At 35.7% G+C, this 25,249-nt stretch overlaps 1 protein-coding gene across 7 annotated transcripts in view; it reads right to left on the bottom strand.

The window, feature by feature from the left end:
- The window catches only part of LOC118743373 (gamma-1-syntrophin-like), a 182,032-nt gene that overhangs the window by 99,376 nt on the left and 57,407 nt on the right, over positions 1-25,249 (bottom strand). For 4 of the 7 annotated variants that reach the window (XM_036475999.1, XM_036476000.1, XM_036476003.1 and 1 more), the window contains 4 exons: positions 18,271-18,420; positions 17,067-17,352; positions 11,231-11,401; positions 10,542-10,726 (listed from right to left, as the gene is read on the bottom strand). In XM_036475999.1, coding sequence (XP_036331892.1) covers positions 10,542-10,726; positions 11,231-11,401; positions 17,067-17,352; positions 18,271-18,420 — 792 coding nt within the window. Of the gene's footprint in view, positions 1-2,503; positions 2,663-10,541; positions 10,727-11,230; positions 11,402-17,066; positions 17,353-18,270; positions 18,421-19,926; positions 19,992-20,061; positions 20,153-25,249 lie in introns of those variants that run through there. The other 3 variants (XM_036476004.1, XM_036476001.1, XM_036475998.1) reach the window with 3 other exon arrangements.

Here is a 25,249-nt window from a genome sequence, read left to right as displayed (position 1 = left end):
GGATCCGAAAGAGAAGCTTAGAATACTAACAGGTAACCTTACAGGACACTGCAAACTAAAAGGACATCTATACAAGCTGTGGTTATGGTCAACATGAACTCTTGAGCACATACACTCCTTATCCCCGAAAGCGCTGTTGAACTTTTTCTAAGGGAACTAGGTTCCCAATGTTATTGCGAAGCTAAAGCTGAGGCTGACTTCCATACTACATTCCTTTCATTCGCCTTTTTGTTGCCCCATTCATCAATTAGTTGTGTGTAGCAGCTCATAGTGTCTGTCAGCATGATTTTCAACGTTGTAATTACATTTCATGTTCTTTTTTTTTAGTTATTTTTTTAATGCTTTAATTAGTAATTCGCTTTCAATTACTTATGTATTATGTATGTGTATATGCGTAAATTTAAATTGACACTCATGAGCATGCTAAAAAATATACAATACAATTTTATATGTTTTTATACATAATTCAGTGCTTATCGCTGGGGCGTGTGCAGCAGCAAAAATATACATTAGAGAAAAACACTATGGCTTGCAACCAAAAGCTCTTTACTAAATAATTTGTGTTGCATAATTTTGTGTACACATACATATCGCTCATTTACTTCAATAGTGTTTTAATGAAAAAAAATAATTAAAATATTGAGTTAAGTATATAAAGATACTTCTTCTTCTTCTTGTTCTAAGCTGTATTGATCAACAGTAGTGCACTAGAATAAAATATGTATACATGTTTACTATGGGAGTATATGTATGTAAATTCAAAACTTTGAGGACGTTTTTCGCGAGTTTTGCTTTTTTGAGTTATGACACTATTGAAGTAAATAAGCGAGATATAAATATATATATATATGCACACAAAATATAAATAAAAAAATATAAACTCAAATTTGTTGTCGAGTTTGTTGCACATTTTTAATGAGCATCATGCATTTACATGTTGCTACTACGTGGCGTATGAGTGATGTGCGTGGAATTAACTGCAATGCGTTGCTTGTTAGCGCATTGGTATGCACATATGTACATACATATGTATGTGTATTCGTTTTTTTTGCCCTCAACATGCATATGCGAGAGAAGGTAGTAAACCTCACACCGCTTAAACCCATTAGTTGGCCCACGCACTTGCTTCTAGTTAAATCTGTATGTATGGAAGCAGAAATGTAAATATATATATGTATATGTATATGCATGCACAGATATACGAATTTGTATGCACTTATTTTACTTGCTGCTGTGCATTATTTTGTCCTAATTTTAAAAGTGCATTTGAATTTGAAGTTTTGAATGAATGAATTAAAATATATTTGGGTCGAAGGGATTAAGAAAGGGGGATAACCCTACAAAAATACATAAATAAATTGGCAGTTGTTACCTAAAAAAAAAATGAATGAAATATTAATTTATTCCGCGTGCTAATATGTGTTTCGAGGCATTAGACAGAATTCATTTTGCCATCAAATTATTCTAATTTTCGAGGAATTGTGAGAGTGTACGACTCAATCAGCATAAATGAAGAATAAGAAAAGGGAGTAAAAAACTGGCTAAAGTATGTATGCTATCTTTACCAACTGATAATAAATAAACGTGCGATGGCATCAAAAAATGTAAATATGTATACATATTTGAATGTTAAATTCTGATTAACAATGACTTCAGAAACATTTGCATACATATTTTGCAATCGCCGTTTCTTTTATGCGCAAAAAATTCAATAGTAATTGCTGTGTAATAGAAGTTTTATGCATGACTCGTTTGTAAAATTTACCGGAAGCGAGTGAACGAAAAAAATAAATCGCCAACAAACAAACGCATGCATGCACCGGACGAACCATACATATAGAATAGGAAGTTATCAAATTCCCCGGAAGTGTATGCCATGATTGCTTGCAGGCAGTGGATGCATCAAGTGGACTATGCCTATGCATGGTGTTGCCTACTTTTAGTGGGACGAAATTTGCATATCTGAAATTTTTATCGCTTTTTATTGTTCAAAGCAAACAGTTTTTATAGCAGCGCTAGTGGAAGCACCTGATGTTGCCGCTGTACGTAGTATTTGGCGCAAAGTGCAGGTGCAAAAAATCGTGGAGAGCTTTTTTTTTTATTGCTGGCGGGTTTGCCACCACCATGGACACGCAAATCGCTGTGTGTAACGATTCACTGGCTGTCATATTTTGGAATTCGGAATTCATTTCCTTTTCATATGCATGTCCATAACAGATCGAGTAAAATGTGTCAGCCATATGCTAATGTTTTGTTGTTTTATGTGTTTGGTTGCAGTTTGCAGACCCAATTGCCGAGGAATATATTGAATATTACATTTTTGTTAAAAATCCTTTTTTCCCAAAAAAATGTGTGGAGGCAGTAAATCAATAAACAATTTGTGCCAACTCTCTCTGACATAAATTGATTAGGTCATAATTCACTTCGAAAAGGCCACTCTAGCAATTTGAAAGCGTTTTTACTCAAATGTGTTTTTTTCTTAATTTTTCCAAAAAATACTTACCGGTGGTGTTTCAAAAAGCATCACTTCAGTGCCTTTCAGTACTAGAAAGCGTGGCTTGTAACTTTGCCAGGAGATGTTGTTGTTGATGACACCCTCATTCACCCATCCCATATATTCGATTCGTTCGCCTACGGTGAAATTGCGATTGTAAAGCTTCATCTGCAAAAAAGCGGGGGGAGGGATGGAGAAAAATAAATGAAAATTAATGTATGCATATATGTATGTGTGCATGTAAGTATGAATATGTATCATATACTCCTATCATAAAACAATTATTTTTAAAAGAGTACTCAAGTATTATTTTAATTTAAGAAATATCCCTCATCTAATAAACTAAAAAGAAATATGCATGAATCAGAATCAACTGCGCTATAAGAGTGATTCTTCTTTACAAATTTCGAATTCAGGGCGGTTTATAATGATTTTAAATTGAATTTGCTTTCATCAAAGTTGTATAGAAGCATTTGGAAAAATAAAATTGTTGCCTGAATCACGTGAATCGGTTATGTTTCATAGAATTAAAAAACCATAGTTTTTTTCAATCTTTTTTTCGTTTCTGAAGGTTAAAGTTTTTTCCAGGAATTATAACAGTTTTCTGAAATAGAATCTGGCAACACCGGCTACAGCTGAAGTGTGTTTAAAAGAGTTTAGCTTAATTCAAGCCCTTTTAATCTATTGAGACGACAGGGTTATATCTGAAAAAGCCTAAAAAAATAAAATAATAAATAAATTTCAAAATAATTAAAAAGTAATGTATTTTGCCAGAAACCTTACGCACGTGTCCTCAGAAGACTAGTTTATTGGTTGGTTTATTTATTCCTACTAGCGTTCTGAGGGTTGCATCAACACGCGAAGAGTGCAAGAAACACTTTCGCCTAAAACCTCCAATGTCATAAGTATGTCACTACGATCCGTTAATACCTTCAAACCAATTATACTTTTCGATTCATCTACATATCAATATTAGTAATGAAGATTTCAAAAAAGGCATTCTTACTAAGAAATCCTAAAGAAATATATATGTGTGTAGGTCCTAGCATGTTTTACCCAACTATGAAAAATTAAAAATTAAATACTTTCATCCGGTTTAGATAACTCCACTGACATTCGTGTTGATTAAACGTCTATTCTTTTCATTAACTAATATATTGCTTCCCCTATTATAATATATATAGAGGTATTGACCATCACGAGTCCATTTGCGATTAATACGATAAAGTCAAGATACAGTGCAGGCCACTTGAATAGAATTGATCCAAATTTACTTTCATAAACTTTTTTTATAAAAATATAACATGTACCATAACGAAACCATGTAGAATCGATTTTCAAACTTTACGCAAAATTTAGAATAATTCAACAGATATTCATCAAAATTTCAAACATTTAAAAACTCCTTTTTTGAGTGCGAAAGTTAGAAAAAAAAAACATTTTGATTTTTGATAATTTTTTTTGGTGGATACCCTCGGCAAATGCTCCCCTATTAAACCTTAATATGCTGTAGAAAATAGGTAAAAAAAAACTGTCCAAAACAGTACAAAATTTCTTTAAAATACATCCCTGTTTATTTTTTACCGCGAACTCAATGTAAAGGAAGCGAAAATAACTTAATAAGAGCATAAGCGAAAAACCAGACTTCTATCGTTATTTTCTACAACGTATTGACCTTTAAGTATTAATTTTTTTATCCACAATGCAACCTCAAAATTAAAATATCTTGAGAAAATGACCTGCTTAACCTTAGACCCAAAATCAAGTTTACGCGTCTCCCCTTTTTATGTGTCATTTTAGCGTTCCTACAGTTGTATTAAATAAACAAGAGGAAGGCTCTCAATAGGGAGGATAGGATCAAAAGAGGAGGCTATCGAAATGGTCGGAAATGCTTTATCATGCTGAACATATAGAGTATTTAAGTAAGACCTGTATAGAGCTCTAAAGTTATGAAGAAACTGGAACAGTCTAAAAGATACTATTTTATTTTTCTGCTCGAGCTGAACAGCTCATATATAGTTAATCATCTGCCGTGTTTCCAAAAATATAGATCCGCAATACACTCAATATTACTAAGTAGCAATTGATTTTCTCCCCTCTGTACTGAAACTAATTTATGTTTAAATGCAGTCCCTGCAACACCATTGAGACGCAAGATATCACCAATATTGTATTTCCTGTTCAATAAATGTAGTTTATTTTTCTTATGATATATGAAATTAAATAAATACATATACATTAGGGATGTTAATTTTTCGGCTTTTTCCGATCCCGGGATTTTCGGGATGGCGTTTTCACAATCCCGGGATCCCGGGATTAGTCCCGAGATTTAGATAGATATTCATTACTTTTCAACAACTCGAATCGAAAAAATTGCTTCTATATTGTTTGAGAAGCTCTCCTACCATGAAACAAATAATAAATAAATGGGTTTGAAACCTACTTTTTTATTTAAAGTGGCGTTTATATATTTTTTTCTCTGACCGCACGATTTATTTTGAAGGGCTTTGTAATTTCAGAGATATGATTAATTCCAAAAAGGGTTAAAAAATTCAATGCAATGTAGAATAAAAATACGGGTAACAAATGCCATAGCAAATTTCTTTAAAATTTAAATTTTTTGGATTCACAAGGACTAATAGGTAAGCTGACAAAGTTAGAAGAACGAAATTCGAGGATGTTATCGAGTTTATATAAGCCCTTAACATATAATTTTTTCAAAAAACAAATATTCCGAAATTTTAAGGATAAAATTTTAAAGTGACATTTTCAATATTTACCAGCCCTTCTGCACCAGAAAGTTGAATCTGTTTAAATTCCACAGGATTTTCTCATTAATTTTATACCCATATCCCGGGATCCCGGGATTAACATTCCTAATATACATACACATACGCTCACAATTTGTTCACACTCTTTCTGCTTCAATCAATGCTTTTTATATTTTTTTTTGTAAATTCATCTACGACTATTAATTAGCATTCCATGCCAGAAGTAACTACCGACTTTTTTTAAAGCCAGCAACAAACGCAATTAAAGCCCTGATTTACACATTTGTTTTGCAAGTGTGTCAGACATTTGCTGCGTTATTTATGGCCAATTTTTCTCCATTTCCTTCCCCATACTCGATATATGTATGTACATATGTATGAGTTTTTCATTGCTTCCATTTGATATCTTCCACTACTTTTTGTTTGGTTTTCAGCGGCCAGTAGCATTTCTCTGCTGTTGGTAGTATTGTGTTGCTGTTGCCCTACAGTATAGTACAGTAGACTACAGCCGTCAACAAATACATACGTACATACATATCTTGTGAGCCTTGTACTTCGATCGACTGTTGGTGGTACGCTTCAGATTGTAAGGTTTGTATGGAATTGCTGCATTTCCGGTTGCTTTTTGTTGGTACACCAAAAAGGAAACTACAAACAAATACAGGGGAGTATGCTTGGCTGACCACTGAGTATGCATTCATATATACATATGTATAAATAGCTCGGATTTTTCTGAACACAAAATTTCAAAAATGCGTTTTTTCGGACACTCTTTTAAGGCAATTTTCCTTGCTTTCTATAAATATTGACAGACTTAAAAATCTGTAGCCATAGCTGATAGTTCAAATTTTCTACTACCCACTAAATACTTCTACTTGATTATGGCTGCAAAAAATGCGTCGATGTTATTGAAATAGCTATATTTCGGTTCAAAATTCGATGCTTACAATTTCTAACAACGCAACTTTGGCGACACATCGATGCCAGCTTCATCGGATTTAGCGTGACTCAAAAATTTTTGATTGCATTTTGATTGAGAAATTTCAATTTTAGAGTCCGGTATTGAGAATGCTAACCAAACCGTTAAAACGAGCAGCCACCCACTCCTCTACGTTCAAATGCATTATATGGGCTCTGAGAATTTCAACAGAATCAAGTTAGAAACTTGGGTCCTAACCACCTAACTATAGGAAGACTATACGAAGAGTTTAATTTTGACTTGAAAAATTGTAAAACATTGGAAATTACATACATATGTTTTTCTGGCTATCTATCTTAGCATCGTTGTTGATTTATCCAGTGCATCGTTGTCGCCCCCCAAAATTGGCATCCCTAAGCTTGATAAGTACCATCTGACTTCCCCCTCTAAGAGGGAGTCATGCGCTCTTTTTCTATCGAGCCTGCGAAGTACAGCTGGTATTGTTGAGCCTCTCAGTTAACTATTGCTAGTATGTACGTAAATTTGCCATCTTGCTGCCTTAGGAGCCCTAACCCAGTGGCTAGTTTCCTGAATTAAACTATGCTTTAGCTAATCTATAGAGTTTCAGGAGAAAAGTCATATGGTATTTGACAAAATAGATTTTAGTCGAATTTCGATCGATTTTATTTAATTAAGACGTGTATCAGCTGCACCCAGAATGAACGAACATTGTGATATCTGTTCATTAGGGTGTTCCAAAAACAGTAAAGTCGGAATTGCAATGCTCTCACCCCCTAGGATTGTTCTATATTAAAAAAAAGTATACCCCTATTTTTTATTTTGAAATCAAAAAATATTTAGAGGTCGCTCGAAGCGCTCAAAGTTTTCCATGTATTTTTATATGAGAAAAATACAATTTTTCATAGAAATAGTGTAGAATTCTTGAAAATCATTATTTTACGATCGGATCTGGATCTTTTCAAGATACATTCAATAATAATACCCAATTGTATATTTAACCATTTTTTAATACTAACGATTTTTTATCGATCGCCCCATTGCATTTTTCGGGGTTTTTGTGGGTTTTTGGCAGACCTATAAATTATAGTAGTGAAGCACTCTAATGTTCATGCATTCATACATACATATGTATGAGGTAGGTATGTATGTACGAAATGGTAGTATGTAGTACATATGTATGCATGCACGCTTGCATGCTCGCTAGTCAATGCATTACGTAGATGCTTATGTTTTTTTTTTTTGTAACTAAGCATACTGACACTTCTGTGGCAACGGTGTAGATTTATTTCTTCAACAAAGGGACCACAAGTGCGCCCAGGTGAAAGTTGATCCTTGCTGCTTTGTATTCATGCACTTCAACTTTAACCATAGCATGCCGACACACATTATGCAGCACGTCGCAGCGCAACGCAGCGCAGCGCAGCAATTCATGGCATCGATGTATTCATGATTTTCAGATTTTTTTTTTTTGCTTCGCGAGAAACTTTCTGCTCGACGCTACTTTTTATCCCCGTCATTATTTGAGTTTCTATCATCCTCCTGAGGATATGCGCGGAACTTGCATTCACACCTGTACAGCTAAATACGTAGTGTATGTATGCAGATATAGCCACACCGCTAGAGCGATTGGGGTTTTTTTACACAATTTTTGCCACTGGCAATTTGCAATCAAGCGTTGTAGCTGGGAGCATTCTGTAAAATTTTGTTTGTATGCTGAAAGAATCCTTTTGTCTCATTGTTGTGGTTTAAGTTGATTATGGTATGAAATTGTAAGTAAGTATTCTGGAGGTACATACATACATACTTAAGTGCAAGTGTGGACTTTGGTGCTTTTGGAGCTATTGTGCTCGCAATTACACTAATTAATTTGATGGCGAGGACAATGAGCTTCCTTCTGTATTTGCGAAACTAGGTTGACGTTTGCAAAAGGGTGTTGAGTGTGAAATTATAATAATTAAAAATTTTGTTGGCTGCTGATGTGCCCCATTCATTGTACATATGTACGTATAAAGATACATACATATGTATGTACACAGCATACAGGGCAATGGCCTAGTGAGGAAATACTTTTTGAAAGTTTTGTTCTTTGTTTAATTTCCTAGGGACGTTTTTACAGGGGAAAAACAAACCTTGTGTTTAAAAATTTTTATCGTTAAAGTGTTTGAAATTTGTTTCAATTTATTCAATATTAGATACTTACATATCGACTGCTTTCAATAAAATTCTGAAATAGGACGTTTTTGAAAAGTTGTTTGAGATAGGGCGTTTTCGACCTGGCTGCCGAGATAGGTCAATCTTCCACTCAGCAGTCGATATGAGGTCCATTCAATATCAAAAAAATGTTACGAATTGTTAAAAAGTTTTTACTGGAAATGCATTCAATAAACCAAATAAATAAAATTTTAAAGAGAGAGAGCGAACTCGAGAGCGTAACAACGCGAGAGAGCTGCAAAATATTGCAAGTAAAAAAAAGTTGTTCGAGAATAAGGTGGATTTAAGCAAAGGCAGCTCACTGAAATTTTCTTAGAAGATATATGCAAATGATATCAGGTAGGTTTCGTTGTTCGTCTCATACACAGGACATTATAGCGGTTGTCCCTCGTGATATCAAGGGATTTTGTACACCGAGAGCAAATCACAAACTTACTCATCCGCAGACGATAAACTGACTTTACTTGACTTCGCTGATTGTTCGGTAGATTTTTTCAGAGGTTGCGATTTCCAAGTAAACAGCGATTTCGGCAATCTCATCCACTATTTCATTTACTTGCCCTTATCGCCTGGAACCCTATAGTACACAGCCGTATGCATAGAAAAAGTTTCCCTGAATCTTAGAACTATCTTGAGCCCATTGAGATATGCCTTGATTGCTTTTATCGCTGCTTAATTACCAGCATACATACCTGTACATGCATACATACATACATACGAATGTGTTAATAACTAAAGAGGCCGTCTTCAGTGTCGATGAGGGCGAATTCTGCGACATCTTTGCCTAAAATACGTCTCAGTTTTAATGTCCCCAAACCCTTTCAGGGGGCTTCAGATCCCACTCCAGCCAATATTTTTCAACCATCTGTGTAGATAATAAAGGTTCTGTGGGCTTGTTCTTAAATTGGCCAAAATTATTTGATAAAACATTATTGTATATTTCAACTCGATATTTGCTTTTACTTTTTTCCCTTAAAATTTTCCGAAGTCCGCAGATTCTAACTTTTTAATATTGGATTAGTTCTGATGTTTGGAATACCAATTACGCCTAAATGAAGCCAAGTATTGCCATGAAATGTCCATATATTTGGTGCACACAATGGGAGTTCCACACGTTTTATGGATAACACTTTCACAAAAAAAACTGACATTGTTCCTTTATGCAATTACAACAATTGAGACTTTGGCTTTTACACATAGAAGAATGTTCCCACCAGAAAATTTTTGTTGCCGGCAATAAGAAAACCTATCGTCCTCGGGAACAAATTTATTGCCGGTAATATCGCCATCGTATCGCTTTCTTATTACCGGTGGCTTTAATACGTCCGCCGAAGACAACTAGCCTGGGCGAGCCGTTTTCTTATTACCTGCATAGTCGTTTTGTGAATGCCACAGGCGATATTTGAACAATAATTAGTTGAAAAAATTTCATTTTTTTTATAAAATTTTACATTTGTTTTTGAACACAAAATTAGAATTCGAAAACGGAATAAATTATTTCCCTCGCTATGGCGCTTCCTATGATTTGCAATCCTATCTTTGGCATATATTAGATACCTTTGGAGAATCCTGTTGAGTCGAACTTCGCCTGTTTTGTGGGAATTTTGACATAAAAGGAACGATGTTGCCGATTTCTCACCATGGCAATAAATCGGCGAGTCGCCAATTTGTTGCCATTGACGATTGTTGCCCATTTTTCATGTTTTGCACGGTGGGTTATTATGAATTGGATGGTGCTCCACAAGCAAAGTAGCTTGAAAACAGAAGCGATTCAGCTTATGCAGTTCTCTAATATGTATGTATGTATGTATATAAAATTGTGTTTTGAGACGTAAAGTGCTTTTCGAAAGTTTATAATCAGGGATTAGCGAGAGTGTTGTAAGTAAAGACTCTTCCAAAATTAGTGCAGAAGCAAGCCTTCTCAATAATTTCTTCTACGCTTCATTTTGCCTTTTACGTAGCCTTTTAACGATGCAAAATCAGCTAGTTAATTTACATTACGATTATCCTCACTTCACATACTTAACTAACTGTCAGCTAATTTGCTTATTTTAATCTTTTGATTACCTTGCTACTTGCACTACACGTAGCAACAACAATGTTAAACAACTTCGGTAATACTCACTTGTAGATGTGTCAATCCAACAACATTATCGGTTATCAATTTAAGCCATTGACTGAGAATGGCCAAATCATCACAGTGTATTATGCCAGTCGAGGCGCCATTAAGGCCGCGTACTTCAAACGCATTGGGGCGTAACTTATCCGTGCCATAGATATATCGCGTTACGTAGGCCATCATCAGCGGCACTGTGGCGTCAAAGAAGTTCATTCCCAAGTCACATGATGATGATGACGTTGTTACAGAGTAGCAACGGTAAATGAAAATGTCAAGTGCAGCAAAAGGTAACCCGACCCGGCGATGTATCGCAGCATATCAACAAAATAAATTTGAGAGGTGCGAAAGATGGAAGAGAAGAAGAGAACAAATTTAATTAAAAACGCAATGAAAGCAAATTACAAACACAATTAAAGCTGAGCAAATAATTAAGAGTTCGTAATTGCAAATTGCCGACCGAGAGTGCCAACTGCAAATTGCAGTTTTTCTCGCAGCACGCAGATAATTTAATGCACGTGCGAGTGTTTTTACGGCAGCGCAAGCACGCACTCTTTAACTAATTCACTCACGTATGCGATATAATAATGAATACCACAGTATTTGATGTGAATAAATAAAGCGAACATGTGGACATATAGACAGACATGTACGTACTAGTATAAGTATGGATAAATATTTTTTGTGCATGAACATACCTGCCACCACCTCTACCCATTTCTTCTCCGGTTCGGAGCCGGAGCAAATTGACATCGGACGACTGCAGCTGCGACTTATTGTGCCATTATTTACCGAGGACTTGAAGCCTTCGTCAGCCTTTAATTCCGCACATGTTGCATCATTGTCCGAATCGGGCGTCTCCTTGGCAACTGCAATGTGAGCAACACCAGCAACGAGTGCATTAAGGTATGCAATTATTTGTACATATGTATGTATGTATGTATGTATCTATGTAAGTGTATGTGAAAGTAGTAGAATACACGCAAGTCAACAGCAAGTGAAAGGGGGGGGGGGGGGGAGGAGAAAAAGGTAAAAAAAGTGTGAAGCAAGCAAACTTGGAGTTAAAAAAAAAAAAAAAAACATAATAGAAAGCAAAGTCTGCATGGATGTGAAACTCTCTTTGTAATGTAAATGTACTTTGAAGTATTTGCGTGCTGGGAAAATCACACAATCACCGGACAGACACACGTACACATGTTACTATCATGTTTTTGTTTGTAAGGACATTTGTGCGGATTTTGTCCTGTGCGGAATAAGTGAATTGTCGGTTGAGAGAGTAAATGTAATGTGACAGTTGAAAAACACGAGATACAACTGCAAGGATGCGCATAACAGCCCTACAAGAAAATTTGAGCCCACATTCCAAGGGGTACTTTGAAAAGTTATTAGAAAAAAGGAAACAGCCTGCAAAAGCATTCATAATATTATTATAATTTTGGCGCAAAAAAAAAAATTATTAAAAATCAACGCGATTTTCTAGCGTCTTGAAGTTTGCACTTTGACCTACTAAAATTCAATGGGCTAGTTTTTTACATAGCAACTTCGGTGGCGCGCGGTCTTAAGAAAAGTTCGCGAATATATTGTAATTTACCATATTTAGTACATTAAAATAAACATTTCATATGTGCAGCTTTAGTTGATATTCGATCATAATAAATAAATTCCTTAAGTTTAAGATTTAATTTTCGCACGGCCACCTCTTGTAATTTGTTAGTTTTTGCCTTAGGAATGCACATACGTTGCACTTTTCTACTCGGAAAGCTGTCCACTGCATTCAAGAGCAAAATGTTCTTAATTTCTGCACACGTTCTTAATAGCCAAATATGCAGAAGCTGACATGAGCATAAAACATATGTATGGATGTACGTATGTACATTAGACCATACCGGAAAAAAATTCTTCGCACAGCCCTGAGTGTAAATTATTTTTACCCCGTTCTAGTACTTACCCACCAGTTCTCAGCTCTTATCACACTAACGTACCACCCTAATGTCACCAAAAACAATCATTAAACTTTTTCTAAGGAAGTATTTTGATTATTCTTGTAGACCTATCAAAAAAATCTAATTTGATTATCGATTGACGGTGTCTATATTCGGCAAAAAAAAAATCGAAACTGCCTTACGAAATTCTCTAGACTCAGGCAAACTTTTTTTGTTTTGGTGTAAGCTGGTAAGCCTAATGTACATACATACATACATAGATAGATACACGCTTATACAATTGCCAGTATGTATGGTCGAGTAAGTGAACATTAAAGAAGAAGTGTGCAAGCGTTAAACTGGAAAATGAAAGTTTATTTGCGAGCGAAAATGGGAAAATATTTTGTTAGTGTCAACAGTTTTTTTTTGGGCTTGATTTTTAAAAGGAGGTAGAAAACGAACCAAAATCGTTCCAGCAGCTTTCGTACTCGTTAACATTATTTTCTTGAATTTGTGCACATTTCAGAGTAGGACACATACATACATACAAACTATACACACGTACCCACCATGCAAAACATGAGAAATAGGCAACAATCGTCAATGGCAACAAATTGGCGACTCACCGATTTATTGCTGTGGTGACAAATCGGCAACATCACTTCATTCATGTCAATTTTGAATAAAAAAGTTCTCAAAAATTCCGAAACTTATGAATATGGCGTCAATAGTATTGGCCAAAAGCATCTAAATTATGCCCAAGGACAAGATTGATAAAATAGGAAGCCTCACAGCGAGAAAATGAATTAATTCCGATTGTAAGTTGCAATTTGGTATACAGAAAAGTAAATGAAGTATTAAAAAGAATAAAATTATTCCAAATATCGCCTGAAGCGATAAGAAAAAGACTCATTCAGGCAATAAGAAAACGACTCGCCCAGGCGAGTTGCCTTCGGCGGACATTTTAGAGCGACTGGTAATAGGAAATCGATTCGATGGCAATATTACCGGCAATAAATTTGTTTCCGAGGGCGACACGTTCTCTTATTGCCGGCAACACAAATTGTTTGGTGGGGTATGTATGCGTATATATGTATGCCTGTGTGCTTAATGAAAATTTAATACTTTAAGTTTGTTTACACGAAATTTGGTCTGCCCAGCACTTTTCATGAAGTGGACACGAAAAATAAAAAAAATAATTTTTTTTGTCTTTAAAGATGAACGACACGACGCAAGGGATATAAAACTTAAAGGCGCCTAAAACAGCATTGTAAACAATTTCAAGTAGTTAAGACGCCCAAACACACACTACTTATTTATATGTATATGTACTTAAGAAACAAACAAGCACAAACGAGGCAGCACATACATAAACACACATTTTTTTTTGTTTTTACCAGCATACGAGTGTGTATTTTTATGTATACCCTGCAAAAATTTTTGCGACTAATCTCAAAAGAGAGTATTCCGAGATTACTCCCAATCGGGTACAATTGGACATTAATTAGTCACAACTAGTCTCATACGGGGTATAATCAGAGATCAATTAGTCCATCCCTTACGGGTATAATTGGAGATAACTTAGTCCCCGACTCATCTCTAACGGGTACTTTTAACGATTTAGTGATATGTACGCACTTAGTCAACAAAATTTCTTGTGCGGCGTGGCTACAGAGAGAAAGAGTATTCGCTTAACGAAACTGAGTACTCCGGTTCTAATATCAGCTGACGCAAATTTTTATTTTTATTTTTTAAAAGTGACCAGTCGCTTTTTGTACCCGTTCGGGTATAAAGCGGAACAATTAGTCTCTTCATAGGACAAGCTCGAACAAAATCGATTAGTTCATTCCATATAAAGATATCAAAGTGGTATTAGTCGCATGTCTCGGATTGGTCACATTTTTTGCAGGGTATAAATACATATGTATAGCTATATGTATATATGTGTTTGTTTATAAAAGTGGGCCAAAAGGTGAAGTGAGTGAGGCCGCCTCGATTGCTGTTGTTGTATGGCCTTTGCCCGGAGGCTTACTAGTTGTAGAATTTTTAAAATACTCGTGGAAAGTGGAAAGCTTTGTGTGCGTATATGTATGCATAGGCTTAACATACATATATACTTAGTCAATTAAGATATGTGCGCTCTTTGTACTTGCTTAAGTTTATATAAAATTCAAAGAAAAAAATCTTTAATTTACTACGTCTTTCTTTTTGTTTTGTCTGAGGAGTGTTTAATGTTTAAGGATGATGTATGTAGCACCCTGGAGGTTAGTTGTTTAACATATAATTCGGCGAGTTATTTATGACATATTACTAGCATAATTAAAGCTTTCAGTTGCCTTATATTCAAATAAGTTTGTAACTCCTGAAAAAAACAGAAATTTAAAATTTGGAAACGGATAGGCTGTAGGTATTTGAAAATCTTTCTTGAAAAAATTGGGGAACATGTAACAAGGCACAACCTAGGGTTCTCCTCGGTCATTAAGGGTTTGAGAGCAAAGAAAGAGCTGATATTCTCGGGAAATCAGGCCGTGATGACTCCAAGTCTTTCATTGGTCCATCAATGGGTTACACAGCTGAGCCTCTATAAAGAGATTTTGAAAGGATTAAAGTACTTGTTTTTTTCTCGTATATATTCAATGAAAGGCAAATTTGCAAGTCCATAAGAGGCACAAAAATAATACGAAATCTTTTAAAAAGGAACGAATACTTCTTTGGTCGTATGGAATTTAGCCTTGCTTTAAACACGCAAAATGTTGTATTTAAACATTTGCGAAATACTTGAAAAAGTGGTTAAAAGAAGTTTATTCCTCTGTTGTAAAATTTGTAAAAATGGACTTAGGAACTTCTCACTTTAAGTTATCGATATGTTAAAATCGAATTGCCGAATTTTATATATATATATGTTTTGCAGAGTATTCTTAAAATCAATATTCGATATTGCAATACACTTTCCATCGGCGGTAGCTTCCGCCAGGCGCTTTAAAATTTCTAAAAAATGACGGAAACTATCTTATATTCTTAGCCGCGAACATTGCAATGCCATCTTGGTAAGATGGGACTCTCTGAGGAGATAAACTGAAGACTTTGCGGGCTGGATCGGATTGCCCACGTGTTATTCGTAAACGTGGACGACTATCGAATACATATGAAATTTGGAATATAACACTCATAAATAATCTAAGGGTGGAGCGATCCTTTAAATAACATCGCCATCGTCATACTATCCAAGAGCCTAATCACTGCTCAAATATAGTTTTTAAACTTAAGAATAAATGTGTGAGCATTAAACTTGTAACTTAACTTAATATACACAAACTCAAAGGAGTCGATAGTTTAAAGCACCCAAACGCAAAAAACAAGGGCGTGTAAAATGAAAAAAAAAAAGAAATGCTCTATGAATTTATTCACTAGGTATGTATGTATGTATGTATGTACGAGTATGTACTTCGTAGTAAGCGAGCAGTCGTTAGTGATGAAAAAAGGCTAGCACTTCATGATTATTTTTATGAATTGTGTATGTAACATCGTTCGTAATTAATTTTAATTAAAATGTAAATGTGTAAGTGTGTAAGTGAGAATCCGGGGGTAAGTGCTCTAAAACCTTCATGTGCTTGTATGTACATACATATATACCACCGCATATGTTTGCATTAACACACATACATATATGTATGTTTTAAAAGATATACTTAAATATGTATGTACGCATGCATGAATTGTGTGTGTGTTAACTCAAAAGCACATTGGCATACGCGTGCCAATTGTGCGCCACTTCTGCTCTGAACTTTGTTTTTGAAAGAAACTTTCCAACTTAATGAACACAAGTTTTTCTTCACTTAAAACAGCAACCTTCAAAATAATGAACTGCATATTTTTTTTTTTGCTGTAATGTAATGAGTACAATTAAAAAAAAAAATTAAGTGCAATATGAACTTAAAAAAAAAATACTTTAACTTTTGATTGTCTTTAAGCGTCCTTTTAATAAATGTGTTAAAGCGATTACAAATTAAGCGGGAAGTAGCGGAAAAAAATTAAAAGCAAAAAGCAGGTGGAAGGGTTTAGCCAAATAAAAATATACACACTTACATATGCACCTATATATACAAGATTTTGAAATATAGACTAACTTTCAAATGAAATAAAATTAAGAAAACGGGTGTACAGAAGAGGGTATCAAATTATTTAAGGGAGAGAATAAGGCTGCGTTTCACTAGATTCATTTAAGGGGAAATTTATTTTAATTTAATTCAATAAGCTTTTTTTTAAGTAAGTAAAAATATGGCAGCATCGTGTTAAAAGTGATAGTAAGAGCAGGTCTGGTATACAGGTAAAAATGGCTGATACCCAATACTGTGGTTTGTGTATATTGATCAGCTGATTATATATATAACATCTCCCAGTGTGGTTATTCTGATTTGATTTTTGTTTAAGTGAACAGCATAGGCCACTTAAATCAAAACCAAAATCAAATTAAAATTGATTGGCGAAAACAAAAAATCCGAAAACTAAAATAATTTGCACTTAGATTCATTCTCCGGTGAAATGCAGCCTTAGTGTATGTATTGTGTAAACTTAAACAAATTTGTCTTAAATCATTGTAATGCATACTTACGTTGCTTCTGCAGGAATGGCGTCGCCGCTCGGTAATGCTTCACCGTCAGTACGACTATATCGCCAGCATTGCGCAATATGTTCACCGCATCGTCATGCGGACAGGCTGTGATGTATTCGCCATTCACCTTAATTATCGCATCGCCAACAAACAGTTGGCCGGTAATGTCCGCCGCTTGGTCCTTGTAGATGCGCGATATTAAAATAGGCAATTTGTGCTCGGCACCGCCTTTTATGCTCAAACCAAGGCCGCCTTGCTTTTGACGGGTAATCTGCACCATGCGCTCCTAAAGCCGGATAGGCAAATAAAATGAAGAAGCAGGGATGAAATATTAAGAAATGCCAAGTAACGCTAAAGTCGTTTTTATCCCTACTTAAAGCGAAGGAAATACGGTAGTGGCAAAATTTACCGTTCTTAAATAATTAAGTAGATGTGTTCAATCTAAATTACCTAAAAAATTTAAAATAAAGTGAACCTACATGAAATCCATTAACCAAATTAAATTTTTGTTTTAAATATGCTTTAAAACACTAATATTCTAACTGTCTATCGACATAAATTTATTTCTTACGTAAATGCACTTTAAATGGCTTATTGTCAAGGTTTAGTTGATTTGTAAAAAAAAGCGAAGTATGTGAATTTACGACTAGTTTTGCAATCATGAGAGCATACATTAATTTTTACTATTTGCAACAAAAAACACATTTCCTCAGTTATCTTTGTTGCATGCCGTTGCCTTTGTCAAACTTGTTTGTACTCGTTTTCCCTCAAGGACATTGTCATGTTCTACATGCAATCGAATATTTAATTATATTTAATATCACTGTTATCTTTGAGCTCTTTTGAGTGTTTTTCCAGCAGACAGTTACATGAAATATGAATACGCATGTCTACATACATACATGCATACATCTTGTGTGTGTGTGTGTTGGTACGTTTAGAGTGGATGCACGAAATATTAAATTTTGCATTGCGCTCAGCTACTCAGCTACATCTACTATGATAAATCCCTCTGGGCACTTTCGCAGTAGTTGGCTAGAAATAGTATTAAACTAGTTTCAAGTTAGAAGCACAACGCTTCTCATTTGTTTTATTAAAGCTAACTTAAGATGTGCTTTCGCCTGCCAAATAATTGTTAACTTGGCAAAGTTTTTTCATTTTAGTGCAATTTAATGGGCGGAATGGCAGCATTAATTTCATTTACCTTTGACTCCATTGGTGGTCCATTGTGTTGGGGATTTGTTGGTGTAACTACCTCTAATCTTTGTAAGGTTACTAGTTCCATAGTTAAATTCAGTCTAACTGGTTCTGGTTTGCTTTTGCCATCGCTGACATTTACCATACCAGTACGGATCTGCAAAAAAAAAGAAGAAATTTGTATGACAATAAAGTGTAAACACTATTCGCATTACTAATCAAAAGACGCATTTGGGAATTACATATGTATGTGTGTAAACTCTCAACTTAAGATTGTAGAAATCAGATAAGACATACACACATAAATAGGTAGAGAGAAGGAAAGCGGCAACTTTGTGATCATAGCGAGGGCTAAACTACATAAATATATAGTATATATACATACCTTCAATAAATAAATACTAATTGTGCTTCAAGCATCTTCTTCCACTCTAACCACTCGACCACGACGTTTATCTTTTTCTAGGCAATATGTATATATGGAAATATTTTAAATAGCCCTAATATCAGTTTAATCACTAGACTTACAATTGTCTGATCTCTCATGAGAACAATGATACGTCCAAGCAGAGAGGTTTATGCGAATCAGCTGGAGTGATAGCCCCTGACCAGATATCGATCTGGGCCTTTCCAGTTACGTATGTAGAGCCGATTCTCGAAACTTTTAAAATTTTAACTTTTGCTAGTTTTTCCTGACAAGCTTTCCTGAGTGTATGAAATGTTTAACAATTTCAGTGAATTGGAAAGGCCACGCCCTCATTTCCAATAGCCGCCACTTTGCTCCAAGAGCATGGGAATGACTTCGGATACCTCCATATCAAGTTTCAGTACTCTCCCATGAAAAATTCAGTTTCTATGGAAGGTGCCAAACCCCTTGATATATAGAAATTATTTTTAGCCTATAACAATCCATGGAAAATATGTTTGGTCCTTCATTAAAATTTGTATAGTGTAAAGAAGCTTGATAGAGCATATCAGGAGCTATTTGTTGAAACTTACAACAAGATTATAAAGATGGAGATTATTGAAAACCGAAACATTTTTATGAGTGGCATATTTTTTTCTCCGATTGCGATGGAATTTTTAGGAAAGTTTTTATTTTGTAAAAAACAAAAATCGGATTCCTCGCAACAAAAAAATCTTGAATACGAATTTTCAGAGCAGTCGAAAATCGTAAAATTTTACAAACCGGTCCCGCCTAAAAACTTGAATTTGATATTACTCAATTAAATGACCTAACCTAGAAAAATGACCATCACCACTTTATTCAGCGTACCCAAATTGACTTTACTACTTAGGTCTTTGGCTTGTTCAAAATAAAAAAAATTTAATTTTCAATGGGAATTTGTCGCCGAAGATGAAATTAAATTTCATTTGTAATTCAAGCTACATAAAATTTGATTCGTATATGAATTGAAAGCGTGATTTGGCTACCGCCAATATCCCCAATCTGGGATCCGATAATTATTTGGAAACTGCAGATTTTTATGCAGACAGCGGAGCCTAAAAATATGTACCACTTAACTTTAAACAAAATGTATACAAATTTATACACTAGGCTCCGTATTTTCCATAAACATCCGCAGTCTAATTATTAGGTATTAATAAATGAAATAAATTGTGTGTATAATAAATAAAAACAAAAATACTGAACAGAACTTACCTTTAAATTTTGATCAACCTTTTCCTCGATAGGGGTGGCCATTTTTGCATTGATCTTCATATTTCCTGCAATTGAAAAAATAATATTTATTGAAGATAAAATTTTAAATTTTGTGCAAAAATTATTTTAATATACTTTTTAAAGCGCTGTACTGAGTTCAGCCTTAATTTAGCACGCAATTCCTCTGACTTGTAGGTATTGATGACATTGAAAATAAATATATCATTGACTGGCCGTTAAACTATTTTAACTCATTCTATAAATGCCAATTAAAAAATCAATAAACGCAACTTTTTCCATAAACATATACACACACATACACGTATGAAATACTTTTAAATAGCTTCATTGCAACAAAACTTACACCAACAATACGGAAAGAGCTTAGCAACACTAATCGCCAAGCACCGACAATTAATTAAACAGACTTAGCAAAATGCCCGCCAACAACCAGCAAACGATAAATGCTTGCAACCAACCAACTCAGTGACAGTCACTAACTCGAGTCAGTTAAACGAGCATGATAGAACAAAAAGCATGATAAATAGATTAGTCTATCATTCAGCCAGCGATGAGTCACTGCTGTGGCTAAAACACACCACTAAATAATTGTTGCTTACTCGACGCTTTTGTAGCTGCATGCACTGGTGCATGAATGCCCCCATTGTGTTGGTGTCAAGCCCTCTTGCTTAAATAGTTAGCGAACTTCTAGCAACCTGCCGAGTTTTGTGGCTGAATCATCGAAGCCGGCAACGACGAAAGCGACCTAGCCAAATTGGTTGAATAATGGCTTAATAAGCGCGAACAATAACAAAAACAATAGGACAGAAAGCTAAGCACCAAAATGACGGCAGAAAATAACATTGCGAAAACAAAAAAAAAGAAAACAAATCAAACCAAAGCTAAAATGTAAGAGTAAACACTAACTGACGGTGCGTATACGCCCTGTACATAGATTGTGGCTGGCTGGCACACCTCAGTGTGCGCCGATGTCAGACACTTACTTACTCGTACATACATACGCATGTGTGTACGTAGTTGGCAGTTGAATAGGGTGGGGTTTAGTACCGCTCACAACTATTTCGGGCTATTCCGTCCAAATGGGTGGCCCGATCCAAAAAAAAATTTCACACACTTGTAGTCAAGGGTCGACGCAATATTTTAACACTCACTTTTGTAAATTTTGGTTACTAATTTATTTACAAATTGGGTTTGAAATATGCCCTTTTTTGTAAAATTCGGAAATTAGCGTACATTTATCACTCCTATTCTGCTTAAATTAGCCACTTTACCAATATATTTTTGTATTCCCCTTCACTTTACACTTTACTTGATTTGTTATAACTTGCTTTACGAGTTTAATATTAACCAATTCATCACAATTCATTAAATAAAAACACCTTCAAAATCACGCGTCTGACTTTGGTTGCATATGCAAATTAAATGGCGGAGTTCAGCTGTCAAACTCCAAAATATGCAAAAGAATGAGAGACAAAAGAAGATAGGATATAACCCAGTAAGCATTAAAAATATACAAAGGTGTTCTCTGCAAAAGGTGTTCAGCTCCTTTTCTTCGCAAAACAGAAAGGAGAATTCTACTGCCTGAGGGTTATAATTCCTAAGTGCGGCCGAAGGCCGCCTACGCAGAAAGGTGTTCTCTGCAAAAGGTGTTCAGCCCCCTTCTTTGGCAACACAGAAAGGAGAATTCTACTGCCTGAGGGTTATAATCCCTAAGTGCGGCCGAAGGCCGCCTACGCAGAAAGGTGTTCTCTGCAAAAGGTGTTCAGCCCCCCTTCTTTGGCAACACAGAAAGGAGAATTCTACTGCCTGAGGGTTATAATCCCTAAGTGCGGCCGAAGGCCGCTTACGTAGAAAGGAATTCTACCCAAAAATACATTTGTTAAAAAGAACATTTTTTTTTATAAAAACTTTTTTTCTATTTTTAATTAACTTTTTATTCTTTATTCAAAATCCCCCCATATCTAATTTGGCATAATTTCTTTTATTAAAAAATCCCACGGTTTCTGTTAGTTGGGTCATATTCCACTTCAAACTGCTCAGTTTGCCTAAGAAAAATCCGTTTTTCCCCCTTTTTCAAACGGTTCCCTAGGTGCCTGTGGGAGGAGTCCAAGGGAGGGGTTCCCCTTTTTAGAAAGCGGCGACTGTCTCCTTTCTATTGGGGGGTGTTTTGGGGACCCCGCCCCTTCCCCCTCCGCCCCCCACCCAAAAAACGGTGTGAGTGGTACTAAACATTTCCCGTTGAATATTTCGAGCAGTGCGAAAAATCAATTAATTTTATATAAGCAAAACACTGTTGAAGCGCAACGAAATCAGATCAGATCGCTTGCAACCTACCTAATTGTTGAGGCGTTAAGCGGTTGCTCACCACAATGCGCACCAATGTGCTCACTCAAGTAGTTGGCAAGTAATGCGTGCCAATAAACTTGAACAGGCCTCGCCTGCGATTGGGGATAGAAAGGCAAGCATCTGAAGCCTCTGCGGGCTTAAACATATACATATGTACTATGTACAAAATGTTAAATGCGAATTGCTAGACAACAGTCAAAAAGGTTTGTTTCCGGAAATTTAAATGTTTTACTAAAGTAGGATTTGCACAATACTGAAATTCTAAGGAATTTTGGCCCTAAAAACGTTTGCCGGTTTGGGCTGAGAACAAAAAAATCTCATAAAATGTTTCTCTCCTTTCCGAAGATGCGCCAAATGTTCAGCCCATCCGTCTATTTTGTTAGTGGATAACCTTTCCTTCATTGCCATGATTTCGTTGAATGTTTATGCGCTTAACTATCTTCGAAAAGTTCGTTAGTCCATCTTCTTCGGTACCCGTCTCCACTAAAAACAGAACCATAGATCTTGCATAGAATGAGTAGTTTTCTCGAAAGCCAGCAAAACCTTCTCATCTTTGTGCGACCTCGTCCACGTTTATGAAATGACGGATGACAGAGAGATGTGTAGAGCGTAGTTCTTCTTCATCGAGAGAGTTCTCTGCTGTTCAATTGCCTGTCGAGTCAAAATTAGCACCTGTTGGCAAGGGTTAAGTATTATTCGCGTAATATTTTGGTTTTCCAATCGAAATGTAACACTATTCGGGAGCAAAATTCGATTGGCACATAAACTCGTACTCGAACTATGTAGTTCACTCGCACTAACTTTTCGGTAATATTCAGAAATGGTGAGTAATATTTCAAATGCAAAACAAAAGACGATACTAAGATAATGTTAATTCCGTTTCTCCAAGTCTTCGCTAATAGAGTGAATGCAACACCTTAAATTTCTGACGATCTGTTTGTTGGTGATTTAGTTCTAACTATTATTTTGCCTTCATCTATTCAAGACGGTTAAGAAAACTAAAACAAATAAAATTTAAGCTGTCTATTAGAGAACAATAAGCAATTTAGAGCGACTCCTCGAACATCTCTATACCCCAAGCAATGCAAAGCACAGACGCTGCCACAACTAAATATGTATGTACACATAGGTGCTTTTTTCTTGTCGCCTTTGTGGCTATCCTTAATTTATTTATTGTCCTGAACATTGTTGAGACCATTGTTATCGGACAATAAAGTTTTCATAAGGCCTTATTATGGCATATAAGTGCGCTTTCGTGCAACTTTGCATGTACATACATACATACAATAAATAAGTAAATAACTTGGTATTTATGTATGTATGTATGTACATATGAATGGGCATAGAGGGCTGCCTGTATTCTAGGTTATTCGCCTATCTTCGGACATGGCGAGATACATATTTGCAGTGCTTTCAGCAACCACACGCTTGTTTACTTCCGAATTTAGGTCAACGGCAATGCATTTACTCGCAATGCATATATATACACACTTGAGAGGAGGGAGAATGTTGAGGGTGTTAGAGTTTGAGAAAGGTGCAGAAAGGAAATGAGTTTGTAAACTTTGTCAGTCACGCGCTTGGTGACACTCTGCGCTTATGATAGTTTTCTTTTTTTGTCTATTTTGAAAGACAACACGGACAACTGAACCAACACATTAGTGTGCTCTCCTTTGACGAAATCTGCATACAGGATGAGTGTTTGCGAATTGGCAAGTTGACTGTCAGCTTCCAACGACAAAGAAATTGTGCTAATTTGAAAGAAGGCGACGGCATCATGTCCGGTAGAGGTTAATTGAGCGTGTGCGAAAAGCGTCAGAGAGCAAAGCGATTTGTCTGGAACTTTACCCAAGGTAGCGTGCTTTATACGGGTATGTGTATGTACATACATGCCTTGCCTTAGAAGGGGGAAAAATTGGTAGTGAAAAATAATAAATTCGCTTATGGCTGAATAAGAATTAACAAGACGTGAGCAGATTTTTCCTGATACGGCGGTAAATAAAATAGTACTTGTCGCAAAATGGGGGAAATGGCCGACTAATAGCACGCAAACTCTCTGTAAGGCGAATCACTTTGTTCAGCCATAAAGCAAGTTCATAAGTATAGAACTACTGGTTTTCGAAATGTTTAAAAGTTGCGGATTTTCAGAAGGAAGTTTACCATCAAGGAAGCGGAAGTACTTCAACCTGGGTATGCTCCAGCTAAGTCCAGTGTTTTCAAGCACCTCTATATGGGAGTGTCAACGGCAGAGAATGACTAATTTGGCGTGGACAGTTAATTATTTATTTGCTGTTACATTTTGCTTGTGAGCAGGCTTGTACTTATGTATGTATGTATGCAAACTCGTACTCTAACTGAATTAAAATAGGAGCCAACTTTAATGCTTTTGCATGTTAATCATTATTAATGAGTAATGCCATGTATTAACATGCTTATGTATGCTTCGTATGTTCATGTATTATCGTCGTAATCGCATTTTTTACAAACTACACAAATGAAAAAGGATAAGGGAATTGCTATTACGAAACCAACTACATATTTGCATGCTTTGTTTTGTTTCATGTTTTGTGGTTTCCGATTTCAAGCAGTCATGGTGAAGGATTAAATGGCAGAATGAATTGTAGCAAAGCGGTTTGCTTGCTGAGAGCGTGTTTGCACAGCTGTTATGAGCTGAATCATGTAAAACACTGACCGAGGAAATGACTAAAGCTTTTGAAGTTTTAGCTTGTTTATTTGAAATTACAAAAAATTTAGTTGTCTATCAGTAAATTTTTATTCATTACATACATATGTATACCTAACCATATCAAAGGAGATAACCGCAGAGGCCTCTGAGCGAAGAGTGCTGAACTTTTAGGTTCGAATGTAATGGAAGCTCGGACAACCAGCTGTAAATTTAAATGCCGATATCATTCTTCTTCTTCTTCTTCTTAATTGGCGCTGTAACCGCCTAAGCGAT

This window comes from Rhagoletis pomonella, unplaced genomic scaffold, assembly GCF_013731165.1.
Source record: "Rhagoletis pomonella isolate Grant_MI unplaced genomic scaffold, Rhpom_1.0 Rhpom_scaffold_00007, whole genome shotgun sequence".
Lineage (NCBI taxonomy): Eukaryota > Metazoa > Arthropoda > Insecta > Diptera > Tephritidae > Rhagoletis > Rhagoletis pomonella.
Note: the sequence above shows the minus strand (reverse complement) of the source record. Positions and strands in the feature narration are given on the sequence as shown.